General features: G+C 34.2%; 3 protein-coding genes across 11 annotated transcripts; 1 reads left to right on the top strand and 2 right to left on the bottom strand.

Annotated features, from left to right (window-relative positions):
• Positions 1–4610: 4610 nt before the first annotated feature.
• LOC133674786 (uncharacterized) lies at positions 4611–8546 on the top strand. 5 transcript variants are annotated; one of them, XM_062096025.1, is made up of 6 exons: positions 4611–4717; positions 4826–4903; positions 5603–6160; positions 6660–7922; positions 8037–8173; positions 8267–8546. In XM_062096025.1, the coding sequence occupies exons 1-4, from the start codon at positions 4691–4693 to the stop codon at positions 7680–7682; spliced, it is 1686 nt and encodes a 561-aa protein (XP_061952009.1). In that variant the 5' UTR covers positions 4611–4690; the 3' UTR covers positions 7683–7922; positions 8037–8173; positions 8267–8546. The 5 variants fall into 5 exon arrangements, with proteins under 5 accessions (XP_061952009.1, XP_061952008.1, XP_061952007.1 ...); XM_062096024.1 differs by lacking the exon at positions 8037–8173 and having other exon boundaries at positions 6660–8023; positions 8272–8546; XM_062096023.1 differs by lacking the exon at positions 8037–8173 and having other exon boundaries at positions 6660–8023.
• A 465-nt stretch (positions 8547–9011) lies between these two features.
• LOC133674787 (methyl-CpG-binding domain-containing protein 2-like) lies at positions 9012–13688 on the bottom strand. Of its 5 annotated transcripts, XR_009835268.1 has the most exons (7): positions 13472–13688; positions 12788–12833; positions 11662–12279; positions 10951–11004; positions 10650–10807; positions 9870–10018; positions 9284–9474 (listed from the first exon to the last, which is right to left on the bottom strand). XR_009835268.1 is itself a non-coding variant. In XM_062096028.1 (6 exons), the coding sequence occupies exons 3-6, from the start codon at positions 12258–12260 to the stop codon at positions 9239–9241; spliced, it is 1041 nt and encodes a 346-aa protein (XP_061952012.1). In that variant the 5' UTR covers positions 12261–12279; positions 12788–12833; positions 13472–13688; the 3' UTR covers positions 9012–9238. The 5 variants fall into 5 exon arrangements, 4 of the variants coding, with proteins under 4 accessions (XP_061952012.1, XP_061952010.1, XP_061952011.1 ...); XM_062096028.1 differs by lacking the exon at positions 9870–10018 and having other exon boundaries at positions 9012–9474; positions 10656–10807; XM_062096026.1 differs by lacking the exon at positions 9870–10018 and having other exon boundaries at positions 9012–9474; positions 13472–13686.
• A 3886-nt stretch (positions 13689–17574) lies between these two features.
• Positions 17575–18317, bottom strand: LOC133673662 (mitochondrial import receptor subunit TOM7-1-like). Its single transcript, XM_062094504.1, has one exon. The coding sequence runs from the start codon at positions 17966–17968 to the stop codon at positions 17744–17746; it is 225 nt and encodes a 74-aa protein (XP_061950488.1). The 5' UTR covers positions 17969–18317; the 3' UTR covers positions 17575–17743.
• Positions 18318–19097: the final 780 nt, after the last annotated feature.

Below are 19097 nucleotides of genomic sequence, written 5' to 3'. Positions count from 1 at the left end.
CCTTCCCTCGAACAAAAGACCACCGAGCCTACCCTCAAACAGATCATTCATCCGTCCACTCTCTACCAACCAGGATTCTTCATTCTCTACTTCACCGTGTTGGGGTCAGGACACGTCCATGAAGCATCCGGAGAGCACTACCTGACTTGAGAGTTTTTGCTCTTTCTAGGTCAACTCCTCTTCACCGTGTTGGGATCAGGACACGTCCATGAAGCATCTGGAGCACACCGCCTATCCAATAGAGCTGATCCATGGATTACATCGTGATTGGGGGCCCACCACCTTTTGTTCGGCATTCCGAGGATTCATCCATCATGGCTAACTCTGGGGCCTGACTCTGATACCACTTATAAGGACTATGGACACCACCTATCTCCACATTGGTGTGATATTGTCCACTTTGGGCCTAAGCCCTCATGGATTTGCTCTTGGGTTATACCCAAAAGGCCTCACACCAATAAAGATATTTGTCCATCCTTATATACCCATGATCCTCCCCACTTCTAGCTAATGTGAGACTTTGGTTGTATACCCAACATTCAGGACATTTGGTTTGTATTTTCTCCACCTATGTTGGGAAATGGGTTGTAATTTTGCATTACTAGTTGCTAATAGAAAAGCTCTTGAAGTCTCAGCTTCTAAGGAATCCTTTAATGGTTCTTTGTTAATTGTTGGATCTGATTTTGCTAACGTTATCAATCAGCTGAATAATCCAGTGGCCAGGCCTGGATTCTAATGTGTTGAGAGTTTGACCAGACTTGTTACCAACTTCCGTTTTGTTCATACTCTCCGAAAAGCTTATTGTTTTGCTGATCATCTTGTTAAGCAATGAGTGCATCGAGCAGAAGAATATTCATTGTCTGGTTATAGTTGTCATTTACTGAGGTTATTCGGGTTCTGCTACCTTCTTTAATTTCTTCACCTTATGGATTATTTCCCTGGTTTTTTGTCAGATCTTGTTTATCGGCTAGTATTTTGATGTTGTGTTCTTGCTGTGATTGATTGCCTGCCAATGATGTTATGTTTCAGACTGTTCTTATACCTTGAATTCATTGTCTTCACCTTATGAAAATCTATGGATCATTTCCCTGCTTCTTGCTTCTGTTCTTTTACTGAATATTTCCATAGATTTTCTGTCATATGACTGGTTCTTCTTCAGTTTGCATATATATTTTTCCTTACGATGTTGTTTTGCTACAGATTATTCTGCTGCTGCTACTCTTTAGAACCTGTTCGCCCCTACTGCACTTGCTGTTCTGCATGGTGTTGTGCTATGCTAGCTGTGCTGTTATGTGAGATTTAAATATATCAAACCATTTGGAATAAACTATTATGCTGTGTCATATATTGTGCAGCGAGATTAAACATTTCAAATTATTTAGAATAAAGTACTATTTTATGATATTAGTAAAATCACTTAATTAAAATTATCATTAATGACATAACTTAAATTAAATAATTTTCTTAATTTTTCTTTAAAAACAAACAAATCCTTTAATAAATGAATTATTTATACGAAAGCACATGCAAAAAAGAAGCAATAATAACAACATTTCATGGTTGTTTTAGTAAACTGACCAACTAAATAATTTAATTAATATCCATACTAGTTAAGATTTAATATATTAAAATAAAATAATTGATGTTAATTAATTTTGAAATATTTTTTTTAATAAAAGAAGCATCCTTTGTATATCTACTCTATGATTTACTTTAAGGAGAGAGATAAATAATGAAAAGAAAAATCATATCAGTACCCATTAAAAATTATAAAAATATTTTCATGGAAGCTCGAAAAAAAGATATTTTAATTTTTTTCTTTCTTGTTTTTTCATGTATCTCTTTTATAGAGTAAGCATTTGTAATTTCTACTAATTTTGCATAAAACAATTGCATCGCATGTCACATTTTAAAATACTACTAGGATTCATAAATTGTAAAATATTAATTAAATTAAAAATCCTAAGCTAAGTAGTAAAAAGAATCCAAATATATCAAGGTAAATAAAGATAATCCTGCAAATTAACTTCCAAACTTTATTTTAAAACCTTTTTGAGCTTTAATTATTATAAAATTTTAATCCTATAAAAAATAAAATTTTTAAAAGTTTTTATTAAACTTTTAGCTAGATTAAATGATTATTAACTATGATAAGTCTTTATAATCACAGAAGCATCTTGTTGCCAAAACTTGAAAAGGTAGATCACCACCCTTGTTTTTTTTCTTATATGTTGAGAGATTATGGAAGGAAGATAATTTATACGAGAAAATTAGTTTTTTATACCAATTAAAAAATAGAGCATTCAACTTATTTTTTAAAGATTGATTTTTTTTCATTTTTTTTTAAAACCATTCTAATATATCACTAAACATTTTGAAAAGTAAATGGTATGTATACTAGTTACATGTTTTTGTATAAAAAATATCAAAAAAAGTTAAGATCTAAAAGTGTTACGTCTTTCTGTAAAGTTATACCAAAAAATTTTAGGTTTGGCTGCAACACTTGATCTAAAAGTAATATTTATAATATTAATAATAACATTAAACTTGCATGACTCAAGTTTAAGTGGGTCTGATTGCAATACCAGACCCAATAGCCTTGGATATGGGTTTGACTGCAAGGTTGTGTCATAAAAGTGTGGTAATCAAATAGATTAATTAAAAAGAAAAAAACAAAGAAAAAAACCAACATGAAGAAAAAAACTAATGAAGAAAAATAATTTTTTTTTTGAATTAACTGGGTTAACCCTTCAAACCAGATTAACTTGTCAAACCTTGGATTCGTGTCATAAAAGTTTGATAACTAAATAGAAAAAAAATTGACGGGTTAACCCATGATTAATTGGGTTAACTCAGGAAACCAGGTTAACTCATCAAATCCAGGATCCATGGCATGAAAATTCGATAACTAAATAGAAAAAAATTAACATTAACAAACTACATTAAACGAAAAAAAATAACTAAAAAGGAAAAAAAAACAAAAAGCATCAACATTTTCATGGTAAACTGCACTGTGCAGTCCACAGTAAAAGGCATAAAAAGGCAAAAAAGCAAAAAAAAAGAAAAACTAAAGGCATTAGCCGATAACTAAATAGAAAAAATTTTAATATTTATGAACAAAATAAAATAAAAAAATATTAATTAAAAAGAAAAAATAAAGAAAAAAAACTATAAGAAGAAAAAAAACTAATGAAGAAAGAGAAAAAAATATAAATTAACTCTAAATCAACTGGGTTAACCAGTCAAATCTGGGATTCATATCATAAAAATCTGATAATTAAATAAAAAAATTTAATATTAAAAAAGTAAATTAAAAAAATAATTAAAAAACAAAGAAAAAAACTATATATAAAAAAAGAAACTAAAAGCATTAGCTTTTTCACTGTGGACTGTGTTGTGCAGTTCACAGTAAAAGACTTAAAAAAAAAAAACAAAGGCATACGCCATAGGTTAATTGTTTTTGCTTGCATAAAAAATATCAAAAAAATCTAAGATCTAAGAGTGTTAGGTTTTTCTGCAAAGATATATTCAAAAACCTTAGGTCTAACTGCAACGCTTGACCCAATAGTAATATTTATAATATTAATAATAATATTAAACTTACATGAGTCAAGTTTAAGTGAGTTTGACGGCAACACCAGACCCAATAGCCTTGGATGTGGGTCTGGCTGCAAGGTCGTGTCATAAAAGTGTGATAATTAAATATATTAACTAAAAAGAAAAAAACAAAGAAAAAACCAACACGAAGAAAAAAACTAATGAAGAAAAAGAAAAAAAATCTGAATTAACTGGGTTAACCCGTCAAACTTGAGATTTGCGTCATGAAAGTTTAATAACTACATAGGAAAAAAAATTGACGGTTAATCCAAAATTAATTGGGCTAACCCGTGAAACCAGGTTAACCCGTCAAACCCGAGATATGTGTCATGAAAGTCTGATAACTAAATAGAAAGATATTTAAAATTAACAAACTAAACTAAACGAAAAAAATTAATTAAAAAGAAAAAAAATCTGGGTTAACTCGTCAAACCAGGTTAACCCATTAAACTTGGAATCCGTGTCATGAAATTCTGATAACTAAATAAAAAAATTATTAAAAGGAAAAAAAACAAAAAAAATTGACGGGTTAACCCATGAAACCAGGTTAACCCGTGAAACCTGGGATATGTGTCATGAAAGTCTAATAATTAAATAGAAAGAAATCTAACATTAACTAACTAAAATAAACAAAAAAAATTAATTAAAAAAAAAAAATTTCGGGTTAACTCGTCATACCATGTTAACCTGTTAAACTCGGGATCCATGTCATGAAAATCTGATAACTAAATAAAAAAAAAATTAACATTAATAAACAAAAATTATTAAAAAAAAAAACAAAGAAAGATGCAAAAAAAAACCTTAAAGACATAAAAAAATAAAAAAAAGGGAAAAACAGTTAAAAAAAAAAACAGTTAAAAAAGCTAAAAATATATAAAAAAAAATTTATATTTTATTGTGAATTGCACTATTCAATTTATAAAAAAAAAAAAACCGTTTTAGTTATAGTTTAATTAATTTTATCATGGACTATTCATTGGGCAATCTTCAAAATGGGCTTAAATCTTTCAGAGAAAAATTGGTCTCCTAGAGGATGTGCTGTATTACATTATCCTCACTGCCCACCAAGCAAAAAGACTAGACCAAAAGAAGAATGTCTTGCTCCACTCTTCTGGACCAAGTAAGTTGCAACTCCCTCTTTATCTGTCTGTACCACGTTTACTTCTTCATAATTAAATGTGGGCAGGTTTAGTTTGTTACTGTTTGTTTTGTTTCTCGGACGTTACAGAGTCTTCAGTTGGGTTTTGCCAAGAAATGGACTTCTGTATCTTTGAGACCAAGAACAAGCACTTGTTGCACTTGTCAGGTGATTATCTTATCTGTAAACACTGAACTCTGCACATTTTGGTCTATGCTTCATTGTCTTGTTTTGCTTTGATAATTTTAGTGGGACTTGATTTTGGGTTATTATTGTTATTGTCAAAGGTTTAAGGTTTGGTTTCAGGGAGGGAGGATTATAATTTGTGGGAGATTTTTTTACTACTTTTCTATGTTGGTATGGATTTTTAAGTGGTACAGGCTTCTTTTAAGGCTTAAAACAGGTTTTTACCTGGTTGAATATGATGGAGGATGAATCTATGTGGACAAAATTGTTGCTTTATGTTGAAAAATGAAGATGGGAAATCATGGTTTTGCAAGATGTAAATCGATTGGGTTTTATTTAATTCTCCCCACAATTCCTTCCATCTATTAGTGAAAGAACTTATTGCTGAATGATATAATTTGGGCTTCCACCGTTTTCATGGTTAGAGAAATGAATGGATTACTCATGTATGCGTGCTTATAGTCAAACTATTTGCCCTAAATGTTGGTTTTAGGATTATTTTTGTAAGTTTTTTTTTTTTTTTTATCGTGGTTAGGGAAGGAAGTGAAATTTGATGTCTTGATGAATGGATTGTTGTTTATTTGATAAGCGGATTTTTCTGTGCTATTTGTGTATGGGAAGCTGCTCCATTTCTTAAATTATGTTGAGGTGCTGAGATGTTCATGATTATGTACTTTACAGGAAAGAAGCACCTTGGAGCCAAAAAAGAAAGGAGATAGAGAAAGCAGAGGAGAGAAAAACAGGTCAGTCATCGAGGATAAATCCCTTATTTCCAGATCTCGTATAAGTCAGCAAGACAGCCTTCCTCCATTGGTTGGTGCTTTGAAAGCTTCAGCTGAAAAAAATGCAGCCAGCTTTCACTTCCCTGGGCATAATAGAGGGCGTGCTGCACCGTCTTCATTAACACAGCTTATTGGGTTGAGACCATTTATTCATGATTTACCTGAGCTTCCAGAGCTTGACAACCTCTTTTCACCAGAGGGGGCCATTTTAGAGGCACAAATGCAAGCTGCCAAACTATTTGGATCTTCAGAAACATGGTTTCTTGTTGGAGGTACCACTTGTGGAATCCAAGCTGCAATAATGGCAACTTGTTCACCTGGAGAACATATTGTTCTCCCTCGCAATTCACATATATCAGCCATATCTGCTATGGTATTATCTGGAGCAATACCGAAGTACATAATGCCTGGGTATGATTGTAAATGGGATATTGCTGGTGGTGTCACTCCCTCACAGGTGAGTCTATTAGGCCTTATTTGTTTTTGCATTTCAAAAGCGTTTTTGAAACAATTTGAATTTTATTTTATTCTTTTCTTTGCTTCAAATTAATAATTTTTTTGTGTGTTTTTAGATCATTTTGATGCGCTGATATAAAAAATGATTTAAAAAAATAAAAAAAACATTATTTTGATACATTTATGAGTGAAAAACACTTAAAAAAACAACCGCAACCACACTCCCAAACACGCCTTCCTGCTGGCTGAAGACATGTTGCTATCTACCTTCTAAAATTGTTTTGTTACTTACAATGGTAAAACGTTTGCATTCATATTTTTTAGTATGAACAAGAAATGTATGTTTACAGACATCACATTAGAGCCTTTCAACATTTACAGGGAAAGATAAAGATGCCAACCATTCCTTTCAGTTTTAATTAAATAAGACCCTTTGGTTTATTTAATTTTATTGTGCTGATGGCATGCCAATAATATCTTTAAGATGGATCATATTATAGGTGGGGAAAGCTATCAAAGAGTTGGAGATGGATGGTAAAAAACCAGCTGCAGTTTTTATCACATCACCTACTTATCATGGTATATGCAGCAACTTGAGTGAGATTTCCCAACTTTGTCATGCTTATGGAATTCCTGTGATTGTCGACGAGGCTCATGGAGCACACCTAGGATTCCATCCCCAGATGCCTCATTCAGCTCTTAAGCAGGGTGCTGATTTGGTGGTACAATCCACTCACAAAGTTCTGTGTTCCCTTACACAGTCATCAATGTTGCACATGTCTGGGAATATTGTAGACAGAGATAGAATCTGTCGGTGCCTTCAAACCCTTCAAAGCACAAGCCCCAGTTATCTGCTTTTAGCATCATTAGATGCTGCTAGAGCTCAACTTGCTGAAAACCCAGGAACAGTTTTCAACAAAGCTTTGGAGTTGGCAATTGAAGCAAGCACTCTCATTAAAAAGATTCCTGGTATTAGCATGCTTGACTTGGCGAGCTTCAATGAATTTCCTGCCATTGATCCCTTGCGCCTCACTCTTGGTTTTTGGTCACTTGGTTTATCTGGCTATGAAGCAGATGATATTTTAGATAGGGACCATGGAGTCATCTCTGAGCTTGTTGGGACCCAATCTATTACATTTGCAATAAACCTTGGAACTTGCAGGGAACATAATCAAAGGTTAGTATCAGGTTTAAAGAAACTACCAACATCTTCCTTACATTCCAAAACCACGGAAAAGAGGGTGGAGAGAAGAGAGCATGCACCCTTCAATGATATTTGTATCAGTTTGAATCCAAGAGATGCCTTTTTTGCAAATAAAAGGAGTGTGAGTGTCAGAGAGAGCCTTGGCAAGGTCTGTGGTGAGCTTATATGTCCATACCCACCAGGGATCCCTGTAATGATTCCTGGTGAGATTATTACAGAAAGGGCTTTGAATTATCTGCTGGATGTTAGAAGGAAAGGTGCTGTTGTTACTGGAGCTTCCGATTCTCATCTCTCTTCCATAGTTATCTGTGATGTGTGACAAAGGACAGTGCTAAGTCAACAGCTTTGTTGATTTCTTGTTTCCCCTGCTGGAGGCAATTGACAAGAGAAGAAATTACTTTCCTGTGGTGTCAGAGACTGGAACTTCAAATTCAAGTCATAGGGTTCTGATAAGACTAGCTGTTGGTGCTTCGCTAAGACGGTTAAAGACTGTTTGTTGCTGTGTAAGAGCTGTCTACGTGAACATGAAACCTGTTGCGCTTGTGCCACAAGTTCATCCGTAAGTGGGAGACATCAAAGCTTGTCATCTGTGAACATTGATGAAATCTTTACTATGCTAGGCTCTTTTCTCTATCAGATTTCTGCTCCAATTGCTTGAAGGTGTGTTTTGCAGACCCTAGACTAATGAACCATTCAAAATAACAGCTTCAACCATTTTCAACTTCCATATCTTCCCTTTAACATGCATGTGATGGCTAATGACAAAGGGGTAGAATTCAACTTTAGATGGCAATGGCTTCTAAATGCAGGGTTCGTTGCGTCGTTCTTCATTTGTATCTTTCAACAAGTTCGTATTATTATTTGTTGTAATTTTGGGCATTGACTTGATACTTGTGGCATTAGTGTAGGAACATGGAGCATGTCAGTATTATATGATGTGCCCCCACCGCCCTGCCAGAAGAATGCTGCTGCCGGTATTGATATGGAAGAATCACTTTTTTGGAGCCCAAATTTAAAGCAAAATGCAGCGAGCAGAGAGGAGGTATAGCGAACGAGAGAAGTGGAGGTGCCAGCAACCTGCCAGATAGATATGATCAATGTTATGAATATTGTGGTTCTTGTATAATTTTAATCATACTCTTTAATTGAGTTCTAATCATAATTACGTATGATCATCCCTACATATTACATGATTTCTTTGTTGATTTAATCTGAAGATCATGAATCGACCACATGTAATATACCTCTTTTTTTTCCTGAACAGGTTTGTCCCCATTTATGCTCGACACCTTCTTACCTTTCCTGTTTTCCACTCTTAATTCCAATATAACCATGGCAACAACACAAGGATCATGGATCATGGCTCAGGTCACTAGCCCCACATTATATGGGCAGTCCATGATCCGTTGCGTCTTCATTTCTCGACAACTACCCTTTATTCCTTTCCAGGTTCTATTTGTGCAAAAGCATACGAAGAAGGTATAAATGGAGATGAAAACAATAACCCGAGTCAAATTGAAAAATCTGCTGTCAGGAACATGTGATTCTAATTTCTATGCCCCGGTACTCAATCTAGGGTGAAACAAGCCCAGAAATTCTCTGACATGAACAAAATAACAAAAAAGTAAACAGTGGCTGGTCTAGGATATAAAAAGAACCAAACATTTAGATTTCCTTCATTATGATTTTTTAGCATCCCATAACAAAGATACATTCCAGCTAACCATGCATCCTCCCCCGCCCATTTTACCACTTTTTTTATGTGAAAGGTTCATCAGAACCTAGTGGTAAAAAACAAATAGCATTGCAAGGTAAAACATGGAAGCAAGACACAAAGTGTGACATTGAGTCAACCAAAAGGATCTGGAGCGAGCCTCACAAATCACAACCACTATTTCTAGATTGATCAGGCTCTTCAACTTTTGGTTCATCCAGATTACACACTGGATTAGTCCTGTGACTCTGTTTCGATGGTGTCCTTGCTTTCTTCTTTACTGGCCAGTAGAAAGGAAGATAAGCAGAGGACTGAATCAAGGGTGGAGGTAGGATTGCTGGCCGGCCAAGCTGGAGTTCTGTACAATCACCTGGACCAACCCATTTAAGGGGATTTGCTGCAGCAAAAACAAGGATATATCATTAGTAAGTTTTCAAATGAATTCTTTATGCAGCAGATGATGCCTTCAGGAATGCTATCTTGAATTCAGTACAAAATCCCAAGCAGGTTAAGCCAGCAGTCTGACCACAAGGTTAATCCAGTCGTGCAACAGATTCTCAAATAATTCTCCCCAGGACCACCCATTAATCAATCAAAAGTTATAACCAACCCACCCATGAAGAATTCTTTCCAGGTAGTCTAAAACCATGGCCACGAGGAAATTAGATAAAAAACACTACATACTCATTAATTCATGATAAGGACTCCACCTAAAGAAACAAGTGGTAAGAGTTTCTCAACACACATAACAATTTATATGCATAGGTTAGATTGGTTTATCCAATGCCTCACCCCATTACCAATTCCGATGAGACAGCCCCCACATTCCAGAACCACATAGACCCAGATGATCTAAATACAGAATCAATCCAACCTGAATAGTGTTGGGTTTCATGGATCGACCACAAAATATACTCCTTACATGGAACAGCAAGAGTGCACTGCATTAATGTAAGGAACCCACATATGGTACATATATTAGACAGATCAGTTTCAGGTTTCACCTCACAAGAAAAATAAAACTCAAAACACAGTGTAATCAACTTTGCTGTTCTTTGAAGACAGGCCCAGATTCTAGAATCCATTGAAAAAGTGAGAAGAGAATGGTGCTTGAGGCCTCTTTGGAATGCAAAAGCAAACTGGTAGCAGTATGGTCTGGCCCTCACATATTTAAATAACTTTATATATGTTTCATGTAGAACTGCGGAAAAAATTACATTGAAAAAAATAAAAAATAAAACATCCTAACCAAGGGAATTAGAAACTACAAACTGTGCAACTTTTGCAATCCTCCAGAAAACGTGTGGCAACTTTAGAGAACTAAATGAAAAGGAGCAAATTTCATTTAAATTGCTTCAAATGCTTTAGTCATGCATACCCTAAGCTGAGAAATGAGAAGACAAAAGTTAGTCGAGTCTGAATACAGAACCTCATTCCTCCAGATTTATGTCTGTGTCGAAAGTTAAAATTGATGGAAGTTTGCATCACCAAGTTAGAATACTGAGCCAGTTCACCAAGAATTCCCTTCACTTCATGTTAACAAGTAAAAAGCTAATCATTTTATCTGCATACCTTCACCAGGTTCAAGAGGTCTAGCATCATCACATGAAGCTGATAAATGAGGACGCTTTTTTCTCACATAGTTTTCCTGCAGAGGCTTTGGTATTTGAAATGAAAACTGTGTGAGAGTTAAACCATCTCTCATATACTCTGGATGTTCAATTAAGTACCTGCAAAATCAAGAGATTTAACACCTAAAACAAAGGTCAGCCAAAGATTATCTAGCATTATACATAGAGATTAGCTAAAGTGATAAACAAGAGGTCCGAGCTATTGCAATATAGGAATATTCAAGCAAGAGGAGTCAACATACTTTTGGATTTCCACCATTGAGCGAAGTCTCTTGCCTGACGGTGCTTGATAGTACCTGAAAATTAGAAAGGGAAATCAAAAGGCATATAATGAAGAAATCATGATGGTAGAAGTTTCCAGACTGGAACAGCTATAGATCTTGATGCAGGCATGTGAATATTAAAAAATGGGAAAACTGATTAAGAGGACAGTGCAAAGTGAATAAATCTACATTTTCAACTGATAGAAAAGAGGAGGGAGTAAGCAATCATAATAGTGTAGCCAAATGACATTACAAAATTAGTCATCGTCATCAATTAATCGTCATCAATTAAAAGCATGTTTGGGAGTGTGGTAGCGATTGTTTTTAAAAATGCTTTCATTCCTAAACACATTAAAATAATACTTTTTATTTTTAAAAAATTATTTTTAACATCAACAAATCAAATTAATCTGAAAACATCAAAAACATATTAATTTTGAAGCAAAAAAAAAATCAATTTTTTTCAAAAGCGCTTCCGAAACGCAATGTCAAACACACCGTAAGACTTGAGCCATTAAAAGAATTTTCTAGATAATACATAACTACAGTTGATGCAGAGTTGCTTGTGCTCTTAGAGACATGAAAGGCTTTAAGGTTCTTGATAGGTTTCCATAAATGGAAACCATAATGTGTGAAATTAGATTATAGTATGGAACAAGCTATGTGTTTCAAAAAATATGGTACACGTACACATCTGCAAATTTGGTACTTCCTTCGCCCCTGATTCTCAGCAACCTTTGCCACCCAGGAGGGGGCTGAGCAATGTTAGGTTTATCAATTGCCCACAGCCTACTCCCATCTTGATCAATGTCTGTTGGATCATCACATGATATATCAGGCCGCCACTCACGAGCAGTTTCACAAAAAAAAGGCTCTTCCAGAATATGTTCACGTAATTCTTCATACTTCTGTTTTGTTGGGATGAGCCTCCACTTGAAACATTTGGCACATTGCACAGTAAAAGCTCCTACAGATGGCAAAACTCTAGAAGGCACATTCAGGTCTGAGTATCTTCTAAATGGATGGTGGGACAGGATCGGTTGAGGAACAGGTTCAATTTCACCAGCATCATTAGCCAAAGGGTCATAAAGAACCAACTGTTTAGAGGAATCTTCAATTGATTGGTCATCTATATCCCATGTATCATCAGAGTTATCCTCATTCGAGGAAGAAGAAACTTCAATTGGTTCCTGAAGAGAGCTATTCAAATGACCTGTGTAACGTGAACCAGTGCAGTCATCTCCTTCCTTTTTTAACACATGGAAAGTTTCTCCAGGATGGGACTGCATCTGATTATGCCTCAACCACCTAACAGACAGTCATAAGGCTAGATCATAAAACTTCTCCATCAGTGAATATTTGATCTTTTTGAAAAAAGAAAAGAAAAACCTCCACTTTCATAGGAAAAAGGAAAAGGCAATTTATCCTGATATAAGGGGGGGAAAAGTCCATAAAAGGAGGACGAGACATCCTTGTAAATACAAGTCAAGAAACAGAACAAAGATAAAGAACCAAGGCTTACAAATTCTTTTGAAAGACAATGGAAGAACAAGTTATTTATCAACATTTAGATACTGAAATGTTCATCATTTAGAGTTAAACCCCCCTTTTCTGTAGTTTAGGTAATTTTTCCCTTTTCATTGGCAGGTTCTTTCCTCCCCCAGTTGACACATTAAGATTCCACTAAAGTATCCATGCATCACTTGCATACCAGGCAAAATACAGTACAAAACGTACTATTACAACATGTTACGAAGAAACAAATCCTCAAATGGCAAATTACTATAAATAAATATAACATGGATCACCAACTAACCTATATCTGCTCTTTAAAATATGAACACGGAAAATCCTCCCATAACCTGCACATAGAAAATACCTCAATCATATCAATCTAGTCTAACAGATTCTATACTTATAACAAAATTATTATAAGAAAAAAAAACACAGCCACTAGATTTTTCCTATGGTAGAACTCAATGTTGCATGTTGCTAAAAAATAAACAAAATTTAAAACCCTTCTCTACTATGTTATTATCCAACCAGACTTGACAATATATCAACTTTTCTAGTCCCCCCAAAAAAGAGGTATGCTTAAGTTTATATATTTAACTAGATTGGTAGGATCTAAGATAAAAAAAGAAATTGAAAAGTATACATTTTTAGAATAAGGAAAAAAACCAACAAAAAGGAAAGTCACTAGTGCAGAATAATACTGAAACTCAAAAAAACTTAAATAGACACAGACAAATCACACTTCCCCAAAAGGCAACAACACACGAACAAACACAAAAGAGAAACACAAACACTCCAAATATGCCAGGTCAAGTTCCAAGCTTTTCTCTTTCTCAGTAACCAAACAAGTTTTCCAAGACAACCCAACAAGCCAAACAAACATTAAAACAACAGGAGCTGATCTGATTGACAAAGCAAAAGATCCGAAACCCAGAAAGATAAATCACAACCTGGAAGAGAAACATAGAAAAAGAATCAAACTTACAGTTGGTGAAGGTGATGTGATCAGAGCCGTTGGTTGTATGAAAGTTGACTGGATCGTACGGTCAAGAATGTGTGATAGAGAAGTGGGAGTGCTGTTCTGTTTCTGTGTTTTCGCAGGGTACAATCTCTCTGCTTTGGTCTCTTTTCCTTGCTTGGATAGATAGGAGACCGTTTTTATTTATTTATTTTTAGCTTTTGCTTTTGCTTTTATGAGTAAATGAACCGATCGATAAAGGTGATGTTTTGTTTAAAGGATGAGCCCTTAAGAAAAATTACTTTTTCAATCAAGTAGGATAATTTTAAGATTTTTTAATCTGATTTTTTTAAAATTTAGATTTAAAGTTAAATTATATAAGAGATGCGTGTCAATCAATTTGATCAATTTAAAAACAATCCAGTCAATTAGTAAAAAAAATCTGATGATAAATTTTATTTTAAAAATAATAAAATTAATATAAAAAACCTTCTTACCCAATTCTTTACTTGACTTAGATTTAAAATTAAACAGTATAAGGATTGTTATGATATAATAAAGCTAAATTGATTAATCTAAAAATAAATCAATTGATTGATGAAAAAATTAAAAAATGAAATTGATAAAAAATAATAAAATTAAAAAAACTATCGACTTGACTTTTTATCTAATCTAAATTTAAAATTTAAAAATATAAAAGTTATTTTAATATGATCTAACTGACCTTGATTATTCCAAATATACCTCAAAAAATTATTGAAAAGGTTTAAGGCTAAAATAAAATAAAAATGTCAGGATTGAAAAAAAAATATTTTTGTTTATGGAGCTCTATTCATCTAAACAATAATAAAAAAAATCTTATTTTTTTTAATGTGTAAGTTAATATGTTGTCATTTTATTTTTTATTATAGTTAAAACTCGGCTTGTTATAACATGTTAATTTGATGATTTATCTTATCAGGTTTTAACTTGTGATAAATTTGTGAAAATGTTTTTTTATAAAAGTATATTATTTCAAATAAAATTAAAATAATATCATTTATAGATTTTTCTTTTTTAAAAAAAAACTTGGCTTGAATTTTAAGAAATAAATGATTTGGTCCTTCTTTTTTAAAAATTATCAAGTATTCTTTGTTCTCTAGCGTTCTTTAATAACTTGGTTAGTGTGCCTATGCTGCTGGCTTGCATAATGAAATTTATATAAATATTAAATTGTTCCTTGTTAAAAAAATTATTAACCAATCTTTTTTCTTACAACAACTTAGGAGTGTTTGTTTTAGTGGTTAAGTATGCTTTTTAAAATATTACTATGGAATTGATTGAGTTAAAATTGTATAAATTAGTTGTCAAATAAACACGATAAACTCCAAAACATATTCGAGTTATTTTTTTATTAAAATGATTTTTTTTATTTTTTTTTAAATATTAGTATTGATTTAATATGATTAGATCAAGTTTAAATTAATCAATAAAATTATTAAAAACTCAGGTAGTTCAACTTATCCTGAGTTATGAATTTTCTAAATCAATTCGTGAGGCCTAGTAGAATTTAACAACTAAGTATCCAAACCCTATGGTCAAACTTTGCACGAAGGCACATGTATTCATTGTTTTGACACCATTTCTATTTTATTTTATTTTATTTTTTTTCCACCCACAGATTTAAAGGATTTTGAGCTACCAGATCGGCCGCCCTCCTCTTATATTATAATATAGAAAACTACAATTATTAAGATTTTCAACCAAGTGTGCATGCAATATGACGTATTTTAAAATATAGGCTTCACAAAAATAAGATTTCAACATGAGACAAAACCATAAATGGATGGCTGAGTTAACAATAAGATTTCAAAAATATATTTTTAAAAAACAACTACAATCACACTTTTAAACACATATTTTAAATTTAAATACTTGAAAAAAACATTTGCAACAATAAATCTAATTAAAAGAGAAATAAGAATCGAATTTTTTTTTAAAAAAAAAACCCTAAAAAGACTCTTTTTTAGATTCTAGGTTAGGTTTTTCACCAACCCGACCGGTCTGGGCTCCAAGTTTGCTGATTTGCAGGTTGACCCTCCAAGCCATGTCTTACAACTAGGGTCAAGATCATCCAGGAAACAGAACACCCAGCCTGCATGGTAGGGGGTCGATGATGCCTTGTGAATCCTTGCTACTAACATTAACAACTTGTTCTAATCAACAAATGTAGACTGATATGATAATCATGCTACTACATAATAGCATCAACAGCTGAAAGCCTGATACTGATAGCTGCAAAATGCGTAAACAAGTTCGTCTGTTCGGCCGAAAATTCGGTATGAAAATCACCATGAGTGAACCAAAACAACCATCCTGAAAGCAATCGTGTACTTGGAAGGGGATAGAAGCAAAGCCTGGAGGGAACACAACAGAGGAGAAATAAAACAATAGCTAAACCTGATGGAAAGATGACATTCAATAAGGACATATCTGATGACTCCAGTATTCTTTCTGGAACTTTAAACTATCAGCCTCAGCACTCCATGCGAACAATTTGGACAAATCTATTTTACATTCCCTAGAGATCAAGTCAATAGTAAACATGCAAGATTGAATCATACACTTGCCTGAAATGATCCTAGCAAGAGAAAAGGAAAGGAGACAGAATCCTAAAGAGTTTGGTTAATTCAATTCATTCCTCTTGAAATCGTAACTGCAAATATCATCAAGCCTGAACTATTGATTTAGTTTTGCTTTCACTACATATGCAAACATTGTGGGATATGCAAAGTTCACTCGGAAACCAGCAGCCTGGAAAGATTAAATAGATAATAATTGAGGGAAATGTCCATCCAAAATATTGATACAGCCGATAAATAAAGCTTGAAAAACGCATTTCATATGCAAGACCAAAACATCATTTTCCTTTATACCGATTGTCAAGAAAAAAAGGCTATAAATATAGTTACAAAATTTCAATGCTTATACCCACTCATACACACGGAAAAACCCTGCTGTTATCTGACAGCATGAATGAGTTTGAAGACTCGAAAACTGCGCTGACATACCAGATTGTTGGATGGCTCAAAATGAAGGTGAAGAAATCATTTTATTATCTTTCGATTCCTCGAGATGTTGCCAACCGAACAGGCAAACACAGCTAAAACAAACATGCACTCTCGGCAATAAGATAACGAACTCTTCAATTCCCGCACAATAAGATGCCCTTGTCATCTTGCACAGAGTTAAAAAAAACAATTGCAACACAAAATCCCTAATGCATATGAGAGAATGCATATATATATATATATATATATATATATATATATGCATCAATCAAGCAGATCTCGATTATCCTCCTATTGTTAAGTGTAGTTGAGGTGAAAAGTGGAAAATATCCGTGAAGCTTCCATATGTATGAAATAATCAGCGAATTCATCATTCATGATCTAAGGGAATAATAGCACAGAATTGCCATATGTTTGAAATACTCTCACCAAGACTAAACTATGAATTACTGCTTGGTAGAGGCGGAAATCTTTTTCAGCCCTCAACACTGCAAATCATGAATTCCGCAAAACAATTTTCCATGCTAATTACTGATTGCTTAGTTGACAACAGCAGTTGAAAATCACATACTATGAAAAAAAACCCCATAAAGTCCTGAATCTCATCTTGATCATTTTCTCCTTCCCAAATATCTAATGAATGATGACTATCTTATAACATCAAACTTCAGGATTCATGTTGTTGTCAGCTGACAATCAAGTTCATTATCAGTCAAACTATTAAACTTCCTAAAACTTTTGGAAATCTTCAGAAATAAATTCTATCACTTTGCATCCCCATTTCCACACACCAAGATAAGAATAAAGGACCTTTGCTCTCGCCTGTACCCAGAATTCATTTCATTTCCTGTTCCATACCTAAGCCCCTTGAAGAACTACAGTGATCCATTCCACACATCAATCAATCCATAAAAAAAGAGAAGAAAGCATAAAACCAGGTTAATAAACCTGCATAAATGAAGAGTATGACAACATAAAAAAGCAATCATGATTATCACTAAATCACTCACTTATTACTGACCAATAAAAGCTTAGAACTTTAACATTCATACTAATAACTAAGCGATCCATAAGCCGGCATAGCAAAGTTCAAACTTTAACATTTATACTAATCAATTCATACCTACAAACCCCATAAAACAGTAAAATCTAACGAAACCTAACAAAACCCATTTCCCAAAAGGAAGCAGATTCGACAAATAAGCACAGACCCACCATGGAACAAGAGAAACCACGGTCTGGGCTCGATTCAGAAGGGACTAAGGAGCTGATAAATCTGGGGTTTAGGCTCAGAATTCATTCCAATGATGATAATCATTGGAATGAATCCATAGTGTGTGATTACTTTCGCCTTCTTAAATGTCCATGTGCTCCATTCTTTGACATACTGTGATGCTGACTTCTCTTCCACACCTTTTGCTCCCTTGCCGCTGCTGCTCTTGCCTTTCGTCTTTAGAGAAACCCTAGACGCCATTTGTTTGGCTGGTTTAAGAAAAGAAAACTTGGAAGAACCTTATATTTATGTCTGGGTTTTTATTGTGTGACGTGTTTGGTGTTACTGCTTTTGCTCAGTTGTCTGTCACTTGCTTCTCCAAATCTGAAAATTCTAAATTGGAAACTTATCGTAAAATCTGGTCAGGACCCCTGAATTCACTCGGAAACTAGAGTACTTGAGACCTAACTGAGTCGAATTTGAAGGTATATGAGTTAAGAAGTTTATTCTGTCAAAACAATAAATATAACATCTGCTCTTTGTGCCGATGCTCGGTGTGTTTGTTAGCAGAATTCTTAGAGAAACAAAGACATGCATGCATGGCTTACGATGTTTCATATTTGGTTCAATAAAACACATCGCATCTTTGGAAAAACTAGAGGATTCAAAACTTTCGTCAGGACAGAGCTCCTGGTCTCTCAATATCATCCTTTCTGTTGCCTGTTTCGTCAAATTACTGGTAGAGTGACTTCACAACTCAATATTGTTGGGTAGGGTGGGCTCATTAGCTGTTGATTTAACCTTTTTGCATGAGAAACTAAAAATTCTGTCTCTCATGATGCATCTTTTGCCAAAAAATACAGTAGGAGGGAAAAGCGTGGTCGAGCAGTATGAACGCAAACAAAGAACCTACTAAGAGGCACCCTCCTCGATCTCTATCTTCAAGGCTCGAAGATTAATCTCATGGCAGATGGAAATGAATGACTGGCCATTCAAAATGTAAGAAAAGGAAAAAAAGGGGGGGGGGGTGGTTGATTTTTTATCCACGGGCCCAAGAGGCGATAGTTTACCTTGTGATGGACGTCAGAACCTCGAAGTCCACTTAATCCCAACACATAAGCTCAGTCAGTTCAAAGCTATGTAAGAATCATGGGGGGATGCTATGGGTTTTGGTGGTTGCAAGATGCCAGAAAGTTGGTGGATCAGTAAAAAGCTTAGCGATTCTTCAAAAAATTTCCTGAATAACATTAGTTGGGAGCAGGAAATGGAAGGGAATCAAGCAGCTGACCGTTACTCTACACATTGAACATCAAGCTTAGCGATTCTTCAAAAAATCTGTTGAATCTAAAAGAATCCACTACCGCAAATCCAGCACAAATCTCTTCCCTCA

The sequence above is a fragment of the Populus nigra genome, chromosome 15 (assembly GCF_951802175.1).
Source record: "Populus nigra chromosome 15, ddPopNigr1.1, whole genome shotgun sequence".
In the NCBI taxonomy this organism is placed as follows: domain Eukaryota; kingdom Viridiplantae; phylum Streptophyta; class Magnoliopsida; order Malpighiales; family Salicaceae; genus Populus; species Populus nigra.
This window is presented reverse-complemented; position numbering and strand designations above follow the sequence as displayed.